The sequence below is a fragment of the Sceloporus occidentalis genome, unplaced genomic scaffold, assembly GCF_023333645.1.
Source record: "Sceloporus occidentalis isolate IW3139 unplaced genomic scaffold, rSceOcc1.0.p SCAF_2, whole genome shotgun sequence".
In the NCBI taxonomy this organism is placed as follows: Eukaryota; Metazoa; Chordata; class Lepidosauria; order Squamata; family Phrynosomatidae; genus Sceloporus; species Sceloporus occidentalis.
This window is the reverse complement of record NW_028316982.1, coordinates 47,371,770-47,387,502: the sequence shown is the minus strand read 5'-3', so window position 1 is coordinate 47,387,502 and position 15,733 is coordinate 47,371,770. Positions and strand designations below refer to the sequence as shown.

The window sequence follows — 15,733 nt, the reverse complement described above, 5'->3', positions numbered from 1 at the left end:
ACAGCATAAGAAAGACCCATCCTGCCAGTCCCCCAAAGACCCTGAACACTCCCTTTGGGCGCTTTTTTCATGCAATTTTTACTAAATAAATATAATAATAAAATTTTTATTTATATACCGCCCTTCTATAAAATCAGGGCGGTGTACAGCAATCATAAAATACATAAAATACAATACAAATGCAAACAAAATCTGATAAAAACACTCCAGCCAGCTTGCCACTGCTGACATGGAGAAGAGGGAGAATTTAGTCGGGGCATACATCAGGGAATGCTTGTTTGAATAAAAAGGTCTTCAGCCCCTTTTTGAACTGGGCCAGGGAGGTGGCCGAGCGGAGCTCAATGGGCAGGGAGTTCCAGAGGGTAGGGACCGAGATGGTAAAGGTTCTCTTGGAAGTAGAGGCTAATATAGCCCCTGGAACCCTCAACAGCTGCTGCCCAGATGTTCTGAGAGTGCGGGGCGGATTGTATGGGGAGAGGCAGTCCTCAAGGTATCCTGGGCCCAAGCCATTTAGGGCTTTATAGGTAATGACCAACACCTTGTATTGCACCCGGAAGCGAATAGGCAGCCAGTGCAAATCTTTAAGCATAGGTGTTATATGACTGGCTCTGGATATGCCAGTAACCAGTCGGGCTGCCATATTCTGCACTAATTGTAGCTTCCGGGTATGGTACAAGGGTTGCCCCATGTAGAGCGCGTTGCAGAAATCCAAGCGAGAAGTTACCAGAGCGAAATGTATGCCACTCCCTCAGAAACGCAAAAATGCACATTAACTCCCTCCAACATACCCAACCCCTCCCCAGGACCCCTCCTCCAAATACATAAGTATGGCCATATTCTGGCAACCAGAAGTTATTGGGCAATGTTACTCCCAGTTGCCACTTTGGCCAAGATACAGAAACAAAGGGAGATCTCTTTGGCCATCAATTGGAGTGTGTGGCCTATGAGAGGATTAGAGGAACCAGTCCCCAACCACTGTGCAAGTTGGTCCTCACTGATACAATCCTTTGTTTAATCTTATGTTCTTAAGATATTAAGAGCAAATGTTTTATTCATGTAAGAACTAATTAAGAATTGTGAGAGAATGGTGCGGTACAAACCGCCATAAAGTAGTGTACCGGCGCCAATTCTAGGGTTAGGGAATGTGCACCAACTGCATACTACCTAACCCTAGTACGTTGGGCGGCGTAACCATGGCGGCGTCCCGTCCATACGGACGCTGCCATTGTGACGTAAGCGCCATGTGGCATCCGCACGTTGCTTACATTGCAAGTGTCCCACTGGCGCACTCGTCACGTTATTGCAGTACCCAAAAAAGAACCCGGAAATACCAGGTCCTTTTTCCTCCACAGTGACCCTGCAGAGGCAAATAGGCCACCAGCAGGCCACCCTTTGGGGGCGGTCTGTCCCAGGCCAATGAACCCTTAATTGGGAAGGGCCCAGTTCAAATCCTACGTATACAGTGGACCCTTGTTATACGCTGGGGTTTAGTTCCAAGAGCCCCCGTGTATAACAAAAGCTGTGTATGCTCAAGTCCCATTAAATATAATGACATAGCAAAATGGTCTCGCTTATAAAGAATGGAAAATCAAGGTTTGATATTTGAAATTTATACTTTTTTTGAACGTTTTCAAGCCATGTATGCTTGAATCCGTATATAAAAAATCTGTGTATAAGAAGGGCCGGCTGTACTATGAACTCAGTAGGTGGCTTTAGGCAAGTAACGCTCCACCAGTCTCAACACCTCCTTCAGCAATATGGATAAATTATTACTGAGTACTAAGAATTATGATAAAAAATTACTGACATAATGCTTTAAGCACTTTAAAATGCTGTATATAAGCTAAGTAACCCAAGAACATCTCTGGGATTCACTTTTAATGCTAAAAATATAGGCCAAGTCCAATTGTGAGTCCCAGTTACAGTTAGCCTCATTGGCCTACATGTTGGTGAGGCAATATATATCTGAGTTCCATTGATTCCATGGATCTAACCCTAGTTTGGATTAGCAATTGGATTTAGACTATAGTTTATTATTAAACTACAGCCTAAATTCAGTTGTTTCTTCCAATCAATGTTAGTACCATTGGATCACTGAAATTTACATACATGTTGACTTACAATAAGTATGTCTATTTCAGTAACTAGTATAGTGACAGTTTATAACACAGGACATAATTTACTGTAGTAACATGTATTAACCTGCTGTCCCCTCCCATTTCCCCCTCCAATATGATAGCCAGAAGCCTAACACACTTCACCGGAAATATTCAAACCTCCACCAACCGACAAATATTTGACAACTGCCAAATGCCTTAAATAACATAAAACATGTTGGAACCCAAATTTAGGCCATATACAGCAAGGAAGCAGCCATCTGAATCATCCGTCACTATAAGAATAACAACTCCTTTCAGTTTCTTAGAACTAGCACTTGCATAATTTTTTTCAATTTTCTCTTTACAATCTGATCATTTGTCTCCCACCAAATCGTGTAGCAGAGCAAAATCAGTCTTCGACATCTTCAATTTAAAAGGGACCCAAGGAATCAGAAACAAGTTTCATGGAATTTTCTACATCTCTCTACGATGTTTTATAATGTTTCTACAATGCAATTTGCAGGTGATGTTACTTGGAACAGATTTGAATTGGATAATGATAGCTCCTATTGCTTGTCCTGTATCTTCCACAAACTTTAAAATGTATTTTATGTATTAATTTTTATTAGAAACAAGCAACATATTCCTCAAATATCTTTAAAACTTTATTTTAAAGCCATGTTTAGTATGCAACATACTGTTATAAAAATAATCAAGAAATACATATAAAAATTGTTAATACATATTCAGGATTTCTCTTCATAGTTTGTCCAGATGTAATTTGTTATTTCTGACATTTCTGCATAATCCTGAAAACTGTTGCGGTTATTGGTTAGCTGCATCTTATGTTACCCGTATTTGGCATATAATGTTCTAGCTACCACAGCGCTCTTGTTGGAAGGTTTCAGGCATAAGAGGAACTCAATTTCTCTCTGTGTGTAGACCGAAATATGATACATGAAAAAGTGTTGTAGTAAAGTTTGGACTCACACATAACCCCAGGCTTTCCCCTGTCATATGAAACAGAAAGAGATTTGAAGCCCAGATCTTTAATAAAAATAAATCACAGTGTTGTGGTTTATTATGTCCATACTTGGGAAACTGGTTTATTATAACTATAGTTACTGCAAACAAAACAGAATCTAACTGGTTTCAGATTCTGATTGTTAGCCAATCTTTTCCAATTTAACTTTGTATGCTGCCTTTGAACAATTTTGTGGGAAAAGAATAAACACATTTTAAACAAAGAACCAGTATCTGGTGCATGTCATTACATCACTGTCCCAATGCCCATGAGATCAGCCTATATAATGCTAATGCTAATCCAACATCAAGCAGACAGCCTTACAATACAAAGAAGGGCCATGGTGGGTAGCCTCTGAACAATAAGGACACATGGGTTGAAAAAAATCTGGGCAGAAGCACTGCCATCAGGAGGAATGGAATCAAAATAATAGACTGATAAACAACATAGGCTGTGTGACTTTGCTGCACAAATCAGTGAGAAGGGAGCACGGCAGACTAGTGTGCTTGGAGGATCAGGGGTGAGAACACATTTGCTGTCTGTCTTGCAGGATGGATGTTCTGAAAGCCTCTCAGGAGGCAGGTTTCATCCCCCTTGGGAGACATGTTACTGGGATATACAGTCCAATTAAAAAGAGAAACAGTTCAGTTGTCTAAACAGCTCCAGAAAATGAAGAAGAAAAATAGAAGGCATGTACAGAAAAGAAGAATTAGCACCTGACATTCATCCAGTGGGGGTTTCCCAAACTGGTCATAAAACTAATTGAAAGTATTTTTTTTAAACTACACCTCCATTCCTGAGTGCTCAAGGTGATTTATAGTAAAGCCACTCAGTTTTTTTTTTAAAAAAACAGAACAAAAATTTGAATGTTATGTTAAAACAAGAGAATGCTCTGAGATCAGAGAGCACTGTTAACCTCTGAAGACTTGGCAAAATGAGGGAAATCTTAAAGAACAGTTCTTCCTGATGTTACTGTGTGCCTTCAAGTTGTTTCAGACTTATCGTGGTCCTAAGGGGAACCTATCATGGGCTTTTCTTAGCAAGATTTGTTCAGAGTGGGTTTGCCATTGCCTTCCCTTGAGGCTGAGAGAATGTGACTTGCCCAAGGTTACCTAATGGTTTTCATGGCTGAGCTGGGAGTTGAACCCTGGTCTCCAGAGCCATATGTCATGCTGGAGGGATGTAGTTTCTTCACCCATGGTTTGGCATGGTTGTGATTAGATACTGGCACTTCTAGATCCTTATTTAGAAACAATGTTCCTGCACTAAATTAGCACATGAGAGTTAGTGTAGTATAGTAAAGATTGTGGGATTGGGGCAATCTAGGTCTTAGTCCCCATTAAGCCATGAAACTCACTGGACTGATCTTGAACCAGTCACTTACTCTCAGTCTAACTCACCTTACAGAGGATAATGTGGGAAGGAAGAGACATGTGCACAACCTTGAGTTCATTGGAGGAAATTAGATATATAAATATCAATAAAATTAATGAGGGAAGCATGCTTCCATGAAGAGCCACTGTGGTATAATGGTTTCAGTGTTGGATTAAGAGATCGGGGTCTGACTCCCACCCAGCTATGGAAACCCAGTGGCTGACTATAGGCAAGCCACACAGTTCAGCCTAAAAGGAAGATCTTAGTAAATCTTGCTGATAAAACCCTATGATAATTTCATCATGAGTCAGAGGTGCAATGCACATAACAACAGCATGTTGCTGTGTCTCGCTTCAGTATCCATTTGTTCAACACAAATGTCTTCAACAAAGAAGGCTTTGCATTCACAACACAGGCATCCACAGAATTTGGAACTCTGTGTAGTAAAAGTTCCAATGGGATGAAACATTTAAAAGCTACTGTAGATGTTCCTAAAATCTTCATGGGAATCATGGATTCATATACATTATCCTTAAGTAATTCAGAGAGCGCTAAACCATACAACAATAAAACAAATAATAACAGCAAAGAATAATACAAGACAAAGAATGAAATAGCAAGTGAGAACAAGCCAATTAGGAGCCAGCATGGTATAGTTTCAGTGTTGGAATAGGACTCTGTTAGATCAGAGTTCGAATCCCTGCTCGGGTCACTGAGTGACCTTGGACAAGTCATACTCTCTCAGCCAAAGAGGAAGGCAGTGAATAAATCTTGACAAGAAAATAGTAGGATAGGGTTACCATAAATTGGAGCCAACTTGCTGGCATTTCGTATTATTAATATTAAAACAAATATTTCAAAAGAGGAAGTAGAAAAATCTTTGCTTAGCACCAAAAAAGACATCTATGGCCCGTTACAAACGGGCAAAAAGTACGTGCCGCGCACTTACTAGGGTTAGAAAGGGGCATCCTTTCCGGACGTCCCTAACCCTAGTATGTGCTTGGCACGTACAAAATGGCGGCGCCCATTCTACACAGGCACTGCCATCTTGACATTGTGGACGCCTAGCGTCCGCACGTCGCACAGCGGAAATGACGCCGCCAGTGTGCCATTGGCACTTTGGGGCGCCATTTCCGCGGTGCAAAAAGAAGCCGTTTTTTTCGGCTTCTTTTTGTTGCATCCGGGAATCACGCGGTTTGGCCACTGCAGTTCCCGGACGCAGCAACAAGCGGCGCCAGCAGACCGCCCTTTATGTGCCATAGTATGAAGCAACCTGGTGAGTTGCTTTATTGTTTTGCTTCTAGCCAAAAGCTGATAAAACTACAGACATCAGCACTGAGTTTTCCTAAGCCCTCACATACTGAGTCATCCCTTCTATGAAAAGCAATAAGCTGTTCATAAGAGGGGAAGGGAAGGGGGGGGAATGAGGAGAGGAAGTGGAAGAACAGAGGCCTAAGCAAGTTATCGATAAAGTTTCCTGCAGTTAAAAGAACTGTAATAACATTATCTTGTCCTTGTTGCTGCATATTGCATGCCTACTCTTTTTATCTGCATGACATCTTTCAAAAGTTGCATAACAAACAGATGATTCAGAGACATTCTATGTATGAAAAAACAGCAGGGCACAAGAACCATGTTTATCCATATTACCAAAACCTCGTTCCACCTCCAAAGAAATTGAGAAGATGGACTTCTCTAAGTGAATTTAGGTCAACATTTTTGCATCAAGGCTATGTAGCTTCCCTGTGATTGTCACATGGGAGGAAACAGAATTGGAATGTCTTATGTTTCTGAATCTGAAAAGTTGAATAACTTCCAATAGTTCTCCACTAAGTGAAAATTCTGTAATAGCCTTATATGTAAGAGCTGTTTGATCAAATGCATAAAACCTCCTGTAAAACAAAACAAAACCTTGGCTACAAATTCAGAAAATCAAGCCGGCCTTGAACTGTTTCAATTACAAGTGCTTCAGGGTTCTTTTCAAAAGATACATATCTTCCACCCAGTTCACATGGAGAGCTTGAAAGAATCACCTCTCACAGTTAGTTACTGATTATTCATTTCAAAGTTTAGAAAATGTACTTTTTAGTTCCACAAGTCCGAAAATCTCCCACCTTGTATGGCCATGCTGGCCAGGAGATTGTGGGATCTGTAGTTCAAAATGTAACTTTAACAAATTCTGGATTTTCTACTCTGGAGTTGCTCCTAAAATTTAAGGTCTAGCACAGGAGCTTTTCACCTTGGTCAATAAGCCAGTTTACCTATTCCGACTTCAATTCTGGATCCATAATTCCCCCAGATGTTATCATAACTGAATCGCCACCAATCTACATGGGATGCAGCTGCCCAGATGCATCCTGGGTCGAAGCTTAGCTCAGCTGGCCAATTTTTTAAGTCGGAAGCTTCCCAACTTTGAAAAAATGCAGGCTGAATGAGGCTCCGCGCAGGATGTATCCGGGCGGTGGCATCCCGTGTAGATCAGTGGCAATTTAGATAACATCCGGGGCCATCCCGGATCCAGAATTGAAGCCAGAAGAGGTAAACCGTCTTATTTGCCCAAGGGATAGGCTCCACACACTGCAGAGATAATCCAGTTTGAGACCACTTTAACTGCCCTAGCTCAGTGCTAGGGAATACTGGGATGCAGCTTATTGTGGCACCACAGCCAGAGAAGCCTAAATGTCTCACAAAACTACAGTTCCCAGAACTCTCTAGCATTGAGCCAGGGCAGTTTAAGCAGTCTCAAACTGGATTATTTCTGCAGTGTGTTTTGGACCTAAGTCTAATGCAAACTAACCCTATTTTTGCAGCTGCTGTGTGACCACTCCTTTGATTGCTGACTAGTAGCAGCCAACTGATATCTGATTAAAAGAAGCTAATGATAAAAGATGGCCTCCTGATGGCTGAGATACTCTTGCCAGATATTGGAATGTAATACACACCAGACTTGAGTCTCCAGTCAAGGAGGAGTTCAGACCTAATTTGTTCTTGTAATTGATCTGTCTTTTTGGCAGTCCATTGTATCAACAGAACTCTCTACCAACATCACATTTCAAATGAGTTGATCCTCTTCCTATCAGCTCTCTTCATTGTCCAGCTTTGACTCATGGAAACTGTTACAACCCTAACAAAGCAAGATACAGCCCAATAGGTACACTACTGGGTAATACAAACTAGGAAAATCTTTCAACTGGTATGAAATTCTTAATGTTGGATAGGGGACTCTAGGCGGTGTAGTGTGAAATCATAACATTTCCAAACTCTGGCCCTGGAAATAGGGGGAAGGAGCCTATTCTGTTCACTTCCTGAGCATATGTTTCAACCCAACAATATGGAAAACTATCATCCTGAACTCCTCCCTACCTCTGGGGGAAACAACATTTCTCCCCCCTAAGGTAAAGGAGAAATGCGTACTACCAAAGATAAGTTTAAATCAGTGTGGTACAATCCTCCACCATACACATCTCATCATTTCAATTTCCCATGTGTTACTTGAATCAGTGAAAGACTCTAAAAATATTTACAAATCTACTGAATAAGAACATTATCTGAAGAGTTTGGATGTCCTGCAAGCCATTCAAGGCGGCAAGGCAGGAGAAAGAGAAATTGTACTGTGTAAACAATGAGGAGGCACAATGCAGTTGGCAGAAAGCAAGCAGAGACCCCTGACATGTTGAAAACAGGACAGATATTATACAGCACATACAAACAACAAAGGATGAAGTCAAGCTCCCATTATTTTATAAGAGAACATGAGGACAGCATAACAACCCCTCGATAGGAGCTGATGTGTAGAGAAACACCAGCAGAGTTCCTGTGGTGATAAGGAACAGAGCTACTTGGCCACAATTCTCTGGCCCCTTTCCCCAGGCTTTGTAACTAAAGAATGCCAGCCATTCATTCTACTCGATGGGGCAGGAACGGGAAGGAACCATCAGCAAACACGAGGAACAGCAGATCAGCAGCCTGCCTGGCAAACTCCAGGCAAATGTGGGAGCCATCAGACAGAGGTTCAAAGAGCGGTTGACTTGTTCAAGAGGCACTAAGAGGAGGACCTTGTTCATAAGGACAAATAGGACAGAACTATAAAATGTTACTTTTTTTTTTACTACCTCTTGCAGATGTTCCCAGCCATCATAACCACTAGGACCAAAACAGAAAAGAGACAAGACATATCACACAGCGGAAAATGTGGAGTTTAAACATTGATTAACCCATGAAAATCATGCAATTGACACTGAAATGTAATTAAACTGAGATTAACACAAGAGCCATTATCCCATGAATAACCAGGCAATAAACAGCAAAAAGTCATTCATGGGAAAATTCCGTGATTTGTTGCTATTTATTGCTGGATTATTCATGGGATAATGGCACTTTAATCACATTTCATCTCGACATCGTGTGAAAACCATTAGCACAATTGTGGGATTATCAAGGGTTATTCACAGGATAAAAGCACTTTGAACATGACGTTGTGCAAAAACCATTAGCACAATTGTGGTCTTATCATGGGTTAATCACTGTTTATACTTCTAATTGTCCCCTGTGTGATAAACTCCCTACACCTTTCATCCTAGCATTGCTTGTCCCTGACTCTAAAAAGCTACGGTTCCAACTTTCACTTTTTAATTTCAGAGATTACACATCAACAGGATCTAACCTTGAGGGCAGCTAAATTCTGGTCTCCTGCATTCTGTTTCCATGTGGGACATTCAGAGCCAATTATTTTAAAAACATCAATTTTTATTTTTACCCCAGCAAAGCTTCATCTTCATTGGATCATATGTATGGGTTGCCTTCTGCCATCCTAATGAGAGGGTTCAGTATTAGCATTCTGTCATCAAAAAATCCCAGTCCATGCAGGCTAAGGAATCCTAAAGACTCTCCCATACTTCTTGCTTTATTGTCAAGCAGAAACTGGTTACCCTCAACACAGGCATGTACACACACACACACACACACACATTCTTTCTACATTTCTTGGCAGAGAAAATATATTTCATATATTTTATATGGCACAATTCCTTCTTGTTACTAAGTTGGTTGGAAAAATTTTAAGATGTAAAAAAGGAAAAAAGTTATTGCAAACTTGATCTACCTTAATTCTTCAGTTGTTATCTGGAACGGCTAAATTTGTACATGCTGCTGGTTTACACTGGCAGTAGTTCTCTGGGTTTTCAGGCAAGAAACCTTTCCTAGCCCTGTCTGGAAAGGGCAGAGATTGAACCTGGGGCCTTCTAAAGGCAAAACAAGTGCTCTCCTACTAAGCATCAACCCTTTCACCTACTTTATTAATTACAGTACAGTATATCTTTCTATGCATGTTTAGGAGCCACAGCACATACTTTTTACATATTCCAAAAGCTGAGTTTATTAAATTACATTTCTATCCTGCTTTTTCTTCGTTGGACTCAAAAGCTGTACACACAGGTCTCCTTATCACTAGTGTATCCTCACAACAATGCTGTGGGGTAAGCCACACTGTTAGAGAGCTCTGGTGGCACAAGAAACTACAAATCCCAGGATTCCACAGCACTGAGCCATGCCAGTTAAAGTGGTGTCAAACTGCCTGATTTCTGCAGTGTAGATGCAGTCTAAGAGACACTGACTTATGCAAGATTAACCAGAAGAGACATTCTGTAGCTCAGTAGAGACATTCGGCCTGGATCTCCCATGTCCCAATCCAAAACTCTAACCACTACATGACATTAGCTTTTGAAACAAATTTTAGGCCATGAATAGTTTAGGGAAGAGTACATAACTCAGTGTTAACCACAGCACATGCTTTTGTCTGTCACAGACAGCTAAAAAATAGGAGGCTTTGGGACTGGGAACAACTTGCCTATAACTGGGGAGACAGGCTTTTGGGTCTCATCCATCATGGATGGATCTTCTTGCAACAGCCAAATGTGGTTATCCTTCACTACACTGGGCCTGCTAGACATTAAGACAAGCTGAGGCTGTAAACCAAGTCAAATTTAAGAAGTTCTACAGTGTTCGCCTCTAAAATATGTACGGTTCTCTCAGACAAAGGTATTTTTAATATTCTTTTTATTAGTAAGGGATCATACAAATCCAATAAAAGAAAAACAAAAAAAATGATACCAACACAGTTAACAAACACGTGTCTAAATAAGGAATACAAAATAATAGTAGTAATAATTTATTATTATTATTATTATTTGCTTCTACTTCTATTGATTTGATTGCTAACTGTGTTCCCTATAATAATGAACCTTTGTTCCAAAACACACTGCAGAAATAATCTAGTATGAGATTGCTTTAATTGCCCTGGCTCAGTGCTAGGGAATCCTGGGAATCGTAGTCCATTTGTGGCACCTGAGCTCGCTGACAAAGTAGGCCAATTTTTTTTTTAAAACTACAGTTCCCAGAATAGTTAAAAGCAGTATCAAATTGGATTGTTTCTGCAGTCTGTTTTGGACCTGACTTGCCTTCCTTCCATCTCCGTGTCAAGTTATTTGTGAACTTTTACTCCTCCAGTTTTCTCTGTTGCTGCCAGAATATTTCTCATTTGATGTTTCTTGTTATTGTTTCACCTGGTTACAGCTTAATTAAGAAAGTATCCACTTATACAATATTTTACTGTATATTTAAACCATATCTATTTTTCAAAGATACATTTTTTCCCAAAGGTAGAAAGCTTCCATAAATGGAGGCCTTAAACTTAAGTGCCAGTTTGAGTGTTGGGCTACAGCTCTAGAGACCGGGGTTTGACTCCCAGCTCGGCCATGAAACCCACTGGGTGACTGACCTTGGGCAAATCACACTCTCTCAGCCTCAGGGAAAGGCGATGGCAAACCACCTCAGAAGAAATCTTGCCAAGAAAACCCCATGATAGCCTTTGGGTGTTATAAGCTGGAAGTGGCTTGAAGACACACAACAACAACATTATTTAATTGGCTTAAAATACAGTTTGCTTGGCAGGCATGTAAATCCAGCACTGCTGGCATACAGCTGAAGGTTTTTCTCTGTTGTGGCAGACATTCAAACTTGTGACTCTCCCAAAAATCCCACTTACTGCTAAATGAAGAGGGCTCTCAGACACTTCTGTATTCCTGCAATAGTCGGAGAAAGGAAGCCTTTCAAAGCTGACCAGGGGCCAAGGATGACCACAAGGACCCCTTTGAAACTGTATGATTTCCTACTTGCTCTGCCACCACCACTTTTGAAGATGTATCTGTTTCATCTGCACGGTAGAGATAATGCAGTTTGGTGCCACTTCAAGTGCTGTAGCTCTGTCCTATGCAACCCTGAGATCTGTAGTTTTACCAATAGTTGGGGAAAGGAAGCTTGCCCCTGAAGGCTGACCACAAGCACCCCTTTTAAAGCGCTATGATTTCCTGTCCCACCACCACCACTTTTGAAGATATGGTTCATCTACACTGTAGAAATAATGCTGTTTGGTGCCACTTTAAGTGCTGTAGCTCCGTCCTATGCAACCCTGGGATCTGTAGTTTTACCAGTCGTCAGGGAAAAGAAGCTTGTCCCTGAAGACTGACTAGTGGATGAGACTGAGTGCAAGCACCTCTTTCAAAGTCCTATGCTTTCCTGACCCACCACCACCATCTTCGAAGATGTGTCTGATGCATTCTACACTGTAGAAATAATGCAGTTGGGTGCCACCTTAAGTGCTGTATGTAGCTCCGTCCTATGCAATCCTGGGATTTATAGTGCTATTCGGTCTTCAGCCTTCTTGGCCCAAGAGTGCTGGTGCCTCGCCAAACTACAAATCCCAGGGTTTTGTAGGCAGTTAAAGCGGTGTCAAACTGAATGGTTTCCACCGTGCAGATGCTCCTAACCTCCGTCGGGGTTTGGAAACGCTCTTGCCTGGGAAGGCAGAAATAAAGCCCATCCGCAGGAACCCCTGAAGGGGGAGTGAGGAATGCCTTAAACTGCATTTAAACCGGGATGAAGTCGGATGTAACATTCCACGGGACCTTTTCCCCGGGCTTTGCAGACCAACGGAGGACAAGGCAGCATGAACTGTAGGGCATTCGAGAAAAATGGTAGGACATGACTCACTAAACTCTAAAAAGAGTCCTGCAAACATCAACCCATGCTCCTTAATGTCCACCCAGGCTTCTTAGCCCTGCTCAAAAGGGAGGCGATTTTGGAATTCCTCCTGGAGAGGAGGCTGGAATGGAGGACGAGTCTTGGAAAAAGGAGGACACCTGAAAGCTACGTTTGAAAAGGGCCCCGATCTCTCGCACCCAAGACTTGTTGGGGGGGGGGGGGGAGGATGCTGGCATCTTGTGGTTGTGGCTGTGTGCCTTCGAGTCCCTTCCGACTTGGGGCTAAGTGTGTGTCAGAAGCGACTTGCCCTTGCCTCCCTCTGAGGCTGAGAGAGTGTGACTCTCTCAGTGAGTGGGTTTTATGCTCCAGGGGAGGAGGACTCGAACCCTGATCTTCCCCAGGGCCAGCTCTTTCTTTGCTTTTTTCCCTTTGGCTCTTACTCACCTCATCCAAGAGGAGTTGGGCTTTGAGGCCATGGCTGGGCAAGAGGGATGGGAGTGCCCCCCCTGCCTCCTTCTCCGCCTTGGGACCCGATGCCTGCTGCTGCTGGGCCAAGATTTTCCCCATGGCTCCCCCAAGGACCCAGGAGGGCTGCTCCGATCCTCTCCTCTCCAGCTGCTGCTTCTGCTCCCTCCTCTCTTGGCAGCTGTTGATGCCTCTCTGACTGCAGCCTCCCAGCGCTGATGCCTTCCTGCCTGCACTCGCCTTCCTCTTCCTCCTCTTCCTCTTCCTTCCACCCCCTTCTTCCCTCTGCTCTGCTTTGCTCTTGGGGCAGGCTGACCACACAGAGCCTCCTTTCTCAGGATCTGGCTGGCCTCCATTTCAAGCCTCTCTCCAGGAGGAATGGCAAAATCTCCCCCATTTTGAGCAGGGCTAAGAAGCGTGGATTGACATTTCTAGGAGTGTTTTTAGCTCAGGGCGACCAGGTGTCCTCCTTTTCCAGGGCCTCTTCATTTCAGCCTTCTCTCTTGGTGGAATTACAGAATCTCCTCCATTTTGAACAGGACTAAAAAAGCATGCACTGACACTGATATGTTAGCTCAGGGCGACCAGGCATCCTCTTTTTCCAGGTTATGTCCTCTATTTCAAGCTTCTCTCCAGGAGGAATTCCAAAATTGCCTCCATTTTGGGCAGGGTTAAGAGGCATGGATTGACATTGATACAAGTGTTTTTGGCCTCCATTTTGAGCAGGGTTAAGAAGCATGGACTGACATTGATACAAGTGTTTTTAGCTCAGGGTAACCAGGTGTCCTCCTTTTCCAGGACATGTCCATTTTAGCCTTGTCTCCAGGAGGAACTGCAAAATCTCCTCCATTTACAGCAGGACTCGGAAGCACACACTGACATCAATATGAGGTGACCAGGCGTCCTCCACTTTGCAGGACGTGTCCTCTATTTCAAACTTCTCTCCAGGAGGAACTGCAAAATCTCCTCCATTTTGAGCAGGGCTAAGAAGTATGCACTGACATTGATACAAGTGTTTTTAGTTCAGGGTGACCAGGCATCCTCCTTTTCCAGGTCATGTCCTCCGTTTCAGCCTTCTTTCTAGGAGGAATTCCAAAATCTCCTCCATTTTGAGCAGGGCTAAAAAGCATGAATTGCTTTTTAAATTGGAGAAAACCTGGGAATGCCCAAAGTTTATCACACGACGTCACAGTTAACTTGAAATAATATGAAGTTAATCCAAACGCAAAGCAGAGAAAACCGGCAGCTTTTTACTTTCAGAACAACCCAAAAGTAAGAAAGCTGCAGTCCCCTAGTGTGATAAACTACCCGAATTTGCAAGTTTTGTTTAAATTTGAATGTACTTTAAATCTCGTTTAACTCCCATTTTTCTGTGGGATCTTACTAGCATGATAAAGCTCTATGTTTTTACCTGAGAGAACACCTCTCTAGGAATCTCTAGGTCCTCCAGTGCAACTCTATTGTCAACATCTGCCAGACACTGGCCATAGAATAACACTGGAGGAGCTACAAATGCTTAGTGGAGTGTTCTCTCTAGGAATCTCTAGGTCCTTCAGTGTGGCTTTTGGTTAAAGTTGACCATAGAGTTGTGCTGGAGGACCTAGATATTCCTAGAGAGAACATATTAATAAAACCTGTGAATAATCAAATCCGAAAAAGTCAAAGCTGCAAATGTGAAGGGACGAGTGTACAGTATATAGAGCAATTCCTCAGAAATACTGATGAAGGGCAGTTTCAGGTGTGTGTGTGTGTGTGTGTGTTTGCGTAGTTACATCGTTCTGGGAGTGGGCAACTGCATAAGGTTTCAGTTGTTCACAATATCTGGATTCCCATTCCTTAATAATTCCATGGCCTCTTCTATAGAGAGTGTGCTCCCTTTTCTGAGTAGGTTTCACTCAGTAATGAATCAAACTCAGTAATGCAGATGACACCAAATTAGGAGGAATAGCTAATACTCCAGAGGACAGGATCAAGATCCAAAATGACCTGAATAGACTAGAAAGCTGGGCCAAAGCTAACAAAATGAAATTCAACACGGAGAAATGTAAGGTATTGCACTTAGGGCGGAAAAATAAAATGCACAGATATAGGATGGGGGACACCTGGCTGAATGAAACTACGTGTGAAAGGGATCTAGGAGTCCAAGTAGACCACAAGCTGAACATGAGTGAACAGTGTGATACGGCAGCTAAAAAGGCCAATGCAATTTTAGGCTGCATCAATAAAAGTATAGTGTCTAGATCAAGAGAAGTAATAGTGCCACTGTATTCTGCTTTGGTCAGGCCCCACCTAGAATATTGTGTCCAGTTCTGGGCACCACAATTCAGAAAGGACATTGAGAAACTGGAGCGTGTCCAAAGGAGGGCGACAAAAATGGTGAAAGGTCTGGAAACCATGCCCTATGAGGAACGACTCAGGGAGCTGGGGATGTTTAGCCTGGAGAAAAGAAGGTTAAGAGGTGATATGATAGCCCTGTTTAAATATTTGAAAGGATGTCATATTGAGGAGGGAGCAAGCTTGTTTTCTGCTGCTCCAGAGAACAGGACCTGGAACAATGGATGCAAGCTACAGGAAAAGAGACTCCACTTGAACATTAGGAGGAACTTCCTGACAGTAATGGCTGTTCGACAGTGGAATGCACTCCCTCAGAGGGTGATAGAGTCTCCTTCCTTGGAGGTCTTTAAACAGAGGCTGGATGGACACCTGTCAGGGATGCTTTGATTTGGATTTCCTG

General features: G+C 42.6%; 1 protein-coding gene across 1 annotated transcript in view; it reads right to left on the bottom strand.

Moving 5' to 3' along the window:
- LOC149318237 (integral membrane protein 2C-like) overlaps positions 1–13,276 on the bottom strand; it is a 33,390-nt gene extending 20,114 nt beyond the window's left edge. Inside the window, exon 1 of the mRNA XM_089509278.1 lies at positions 12,979–13,276. Within this exon, the coding sequence (XP_089365404.1) occupies positions 12,979–13,101 (123 nt within the window). The 5' untranslated portion in view covers positions 13,102–13,276. The remainder of the gene's footprint in view (positions 1–12,978) is intronic.
- Between the last annotated feature and the right edge of the window lie 2,457 nt (positions 13,277–15,733).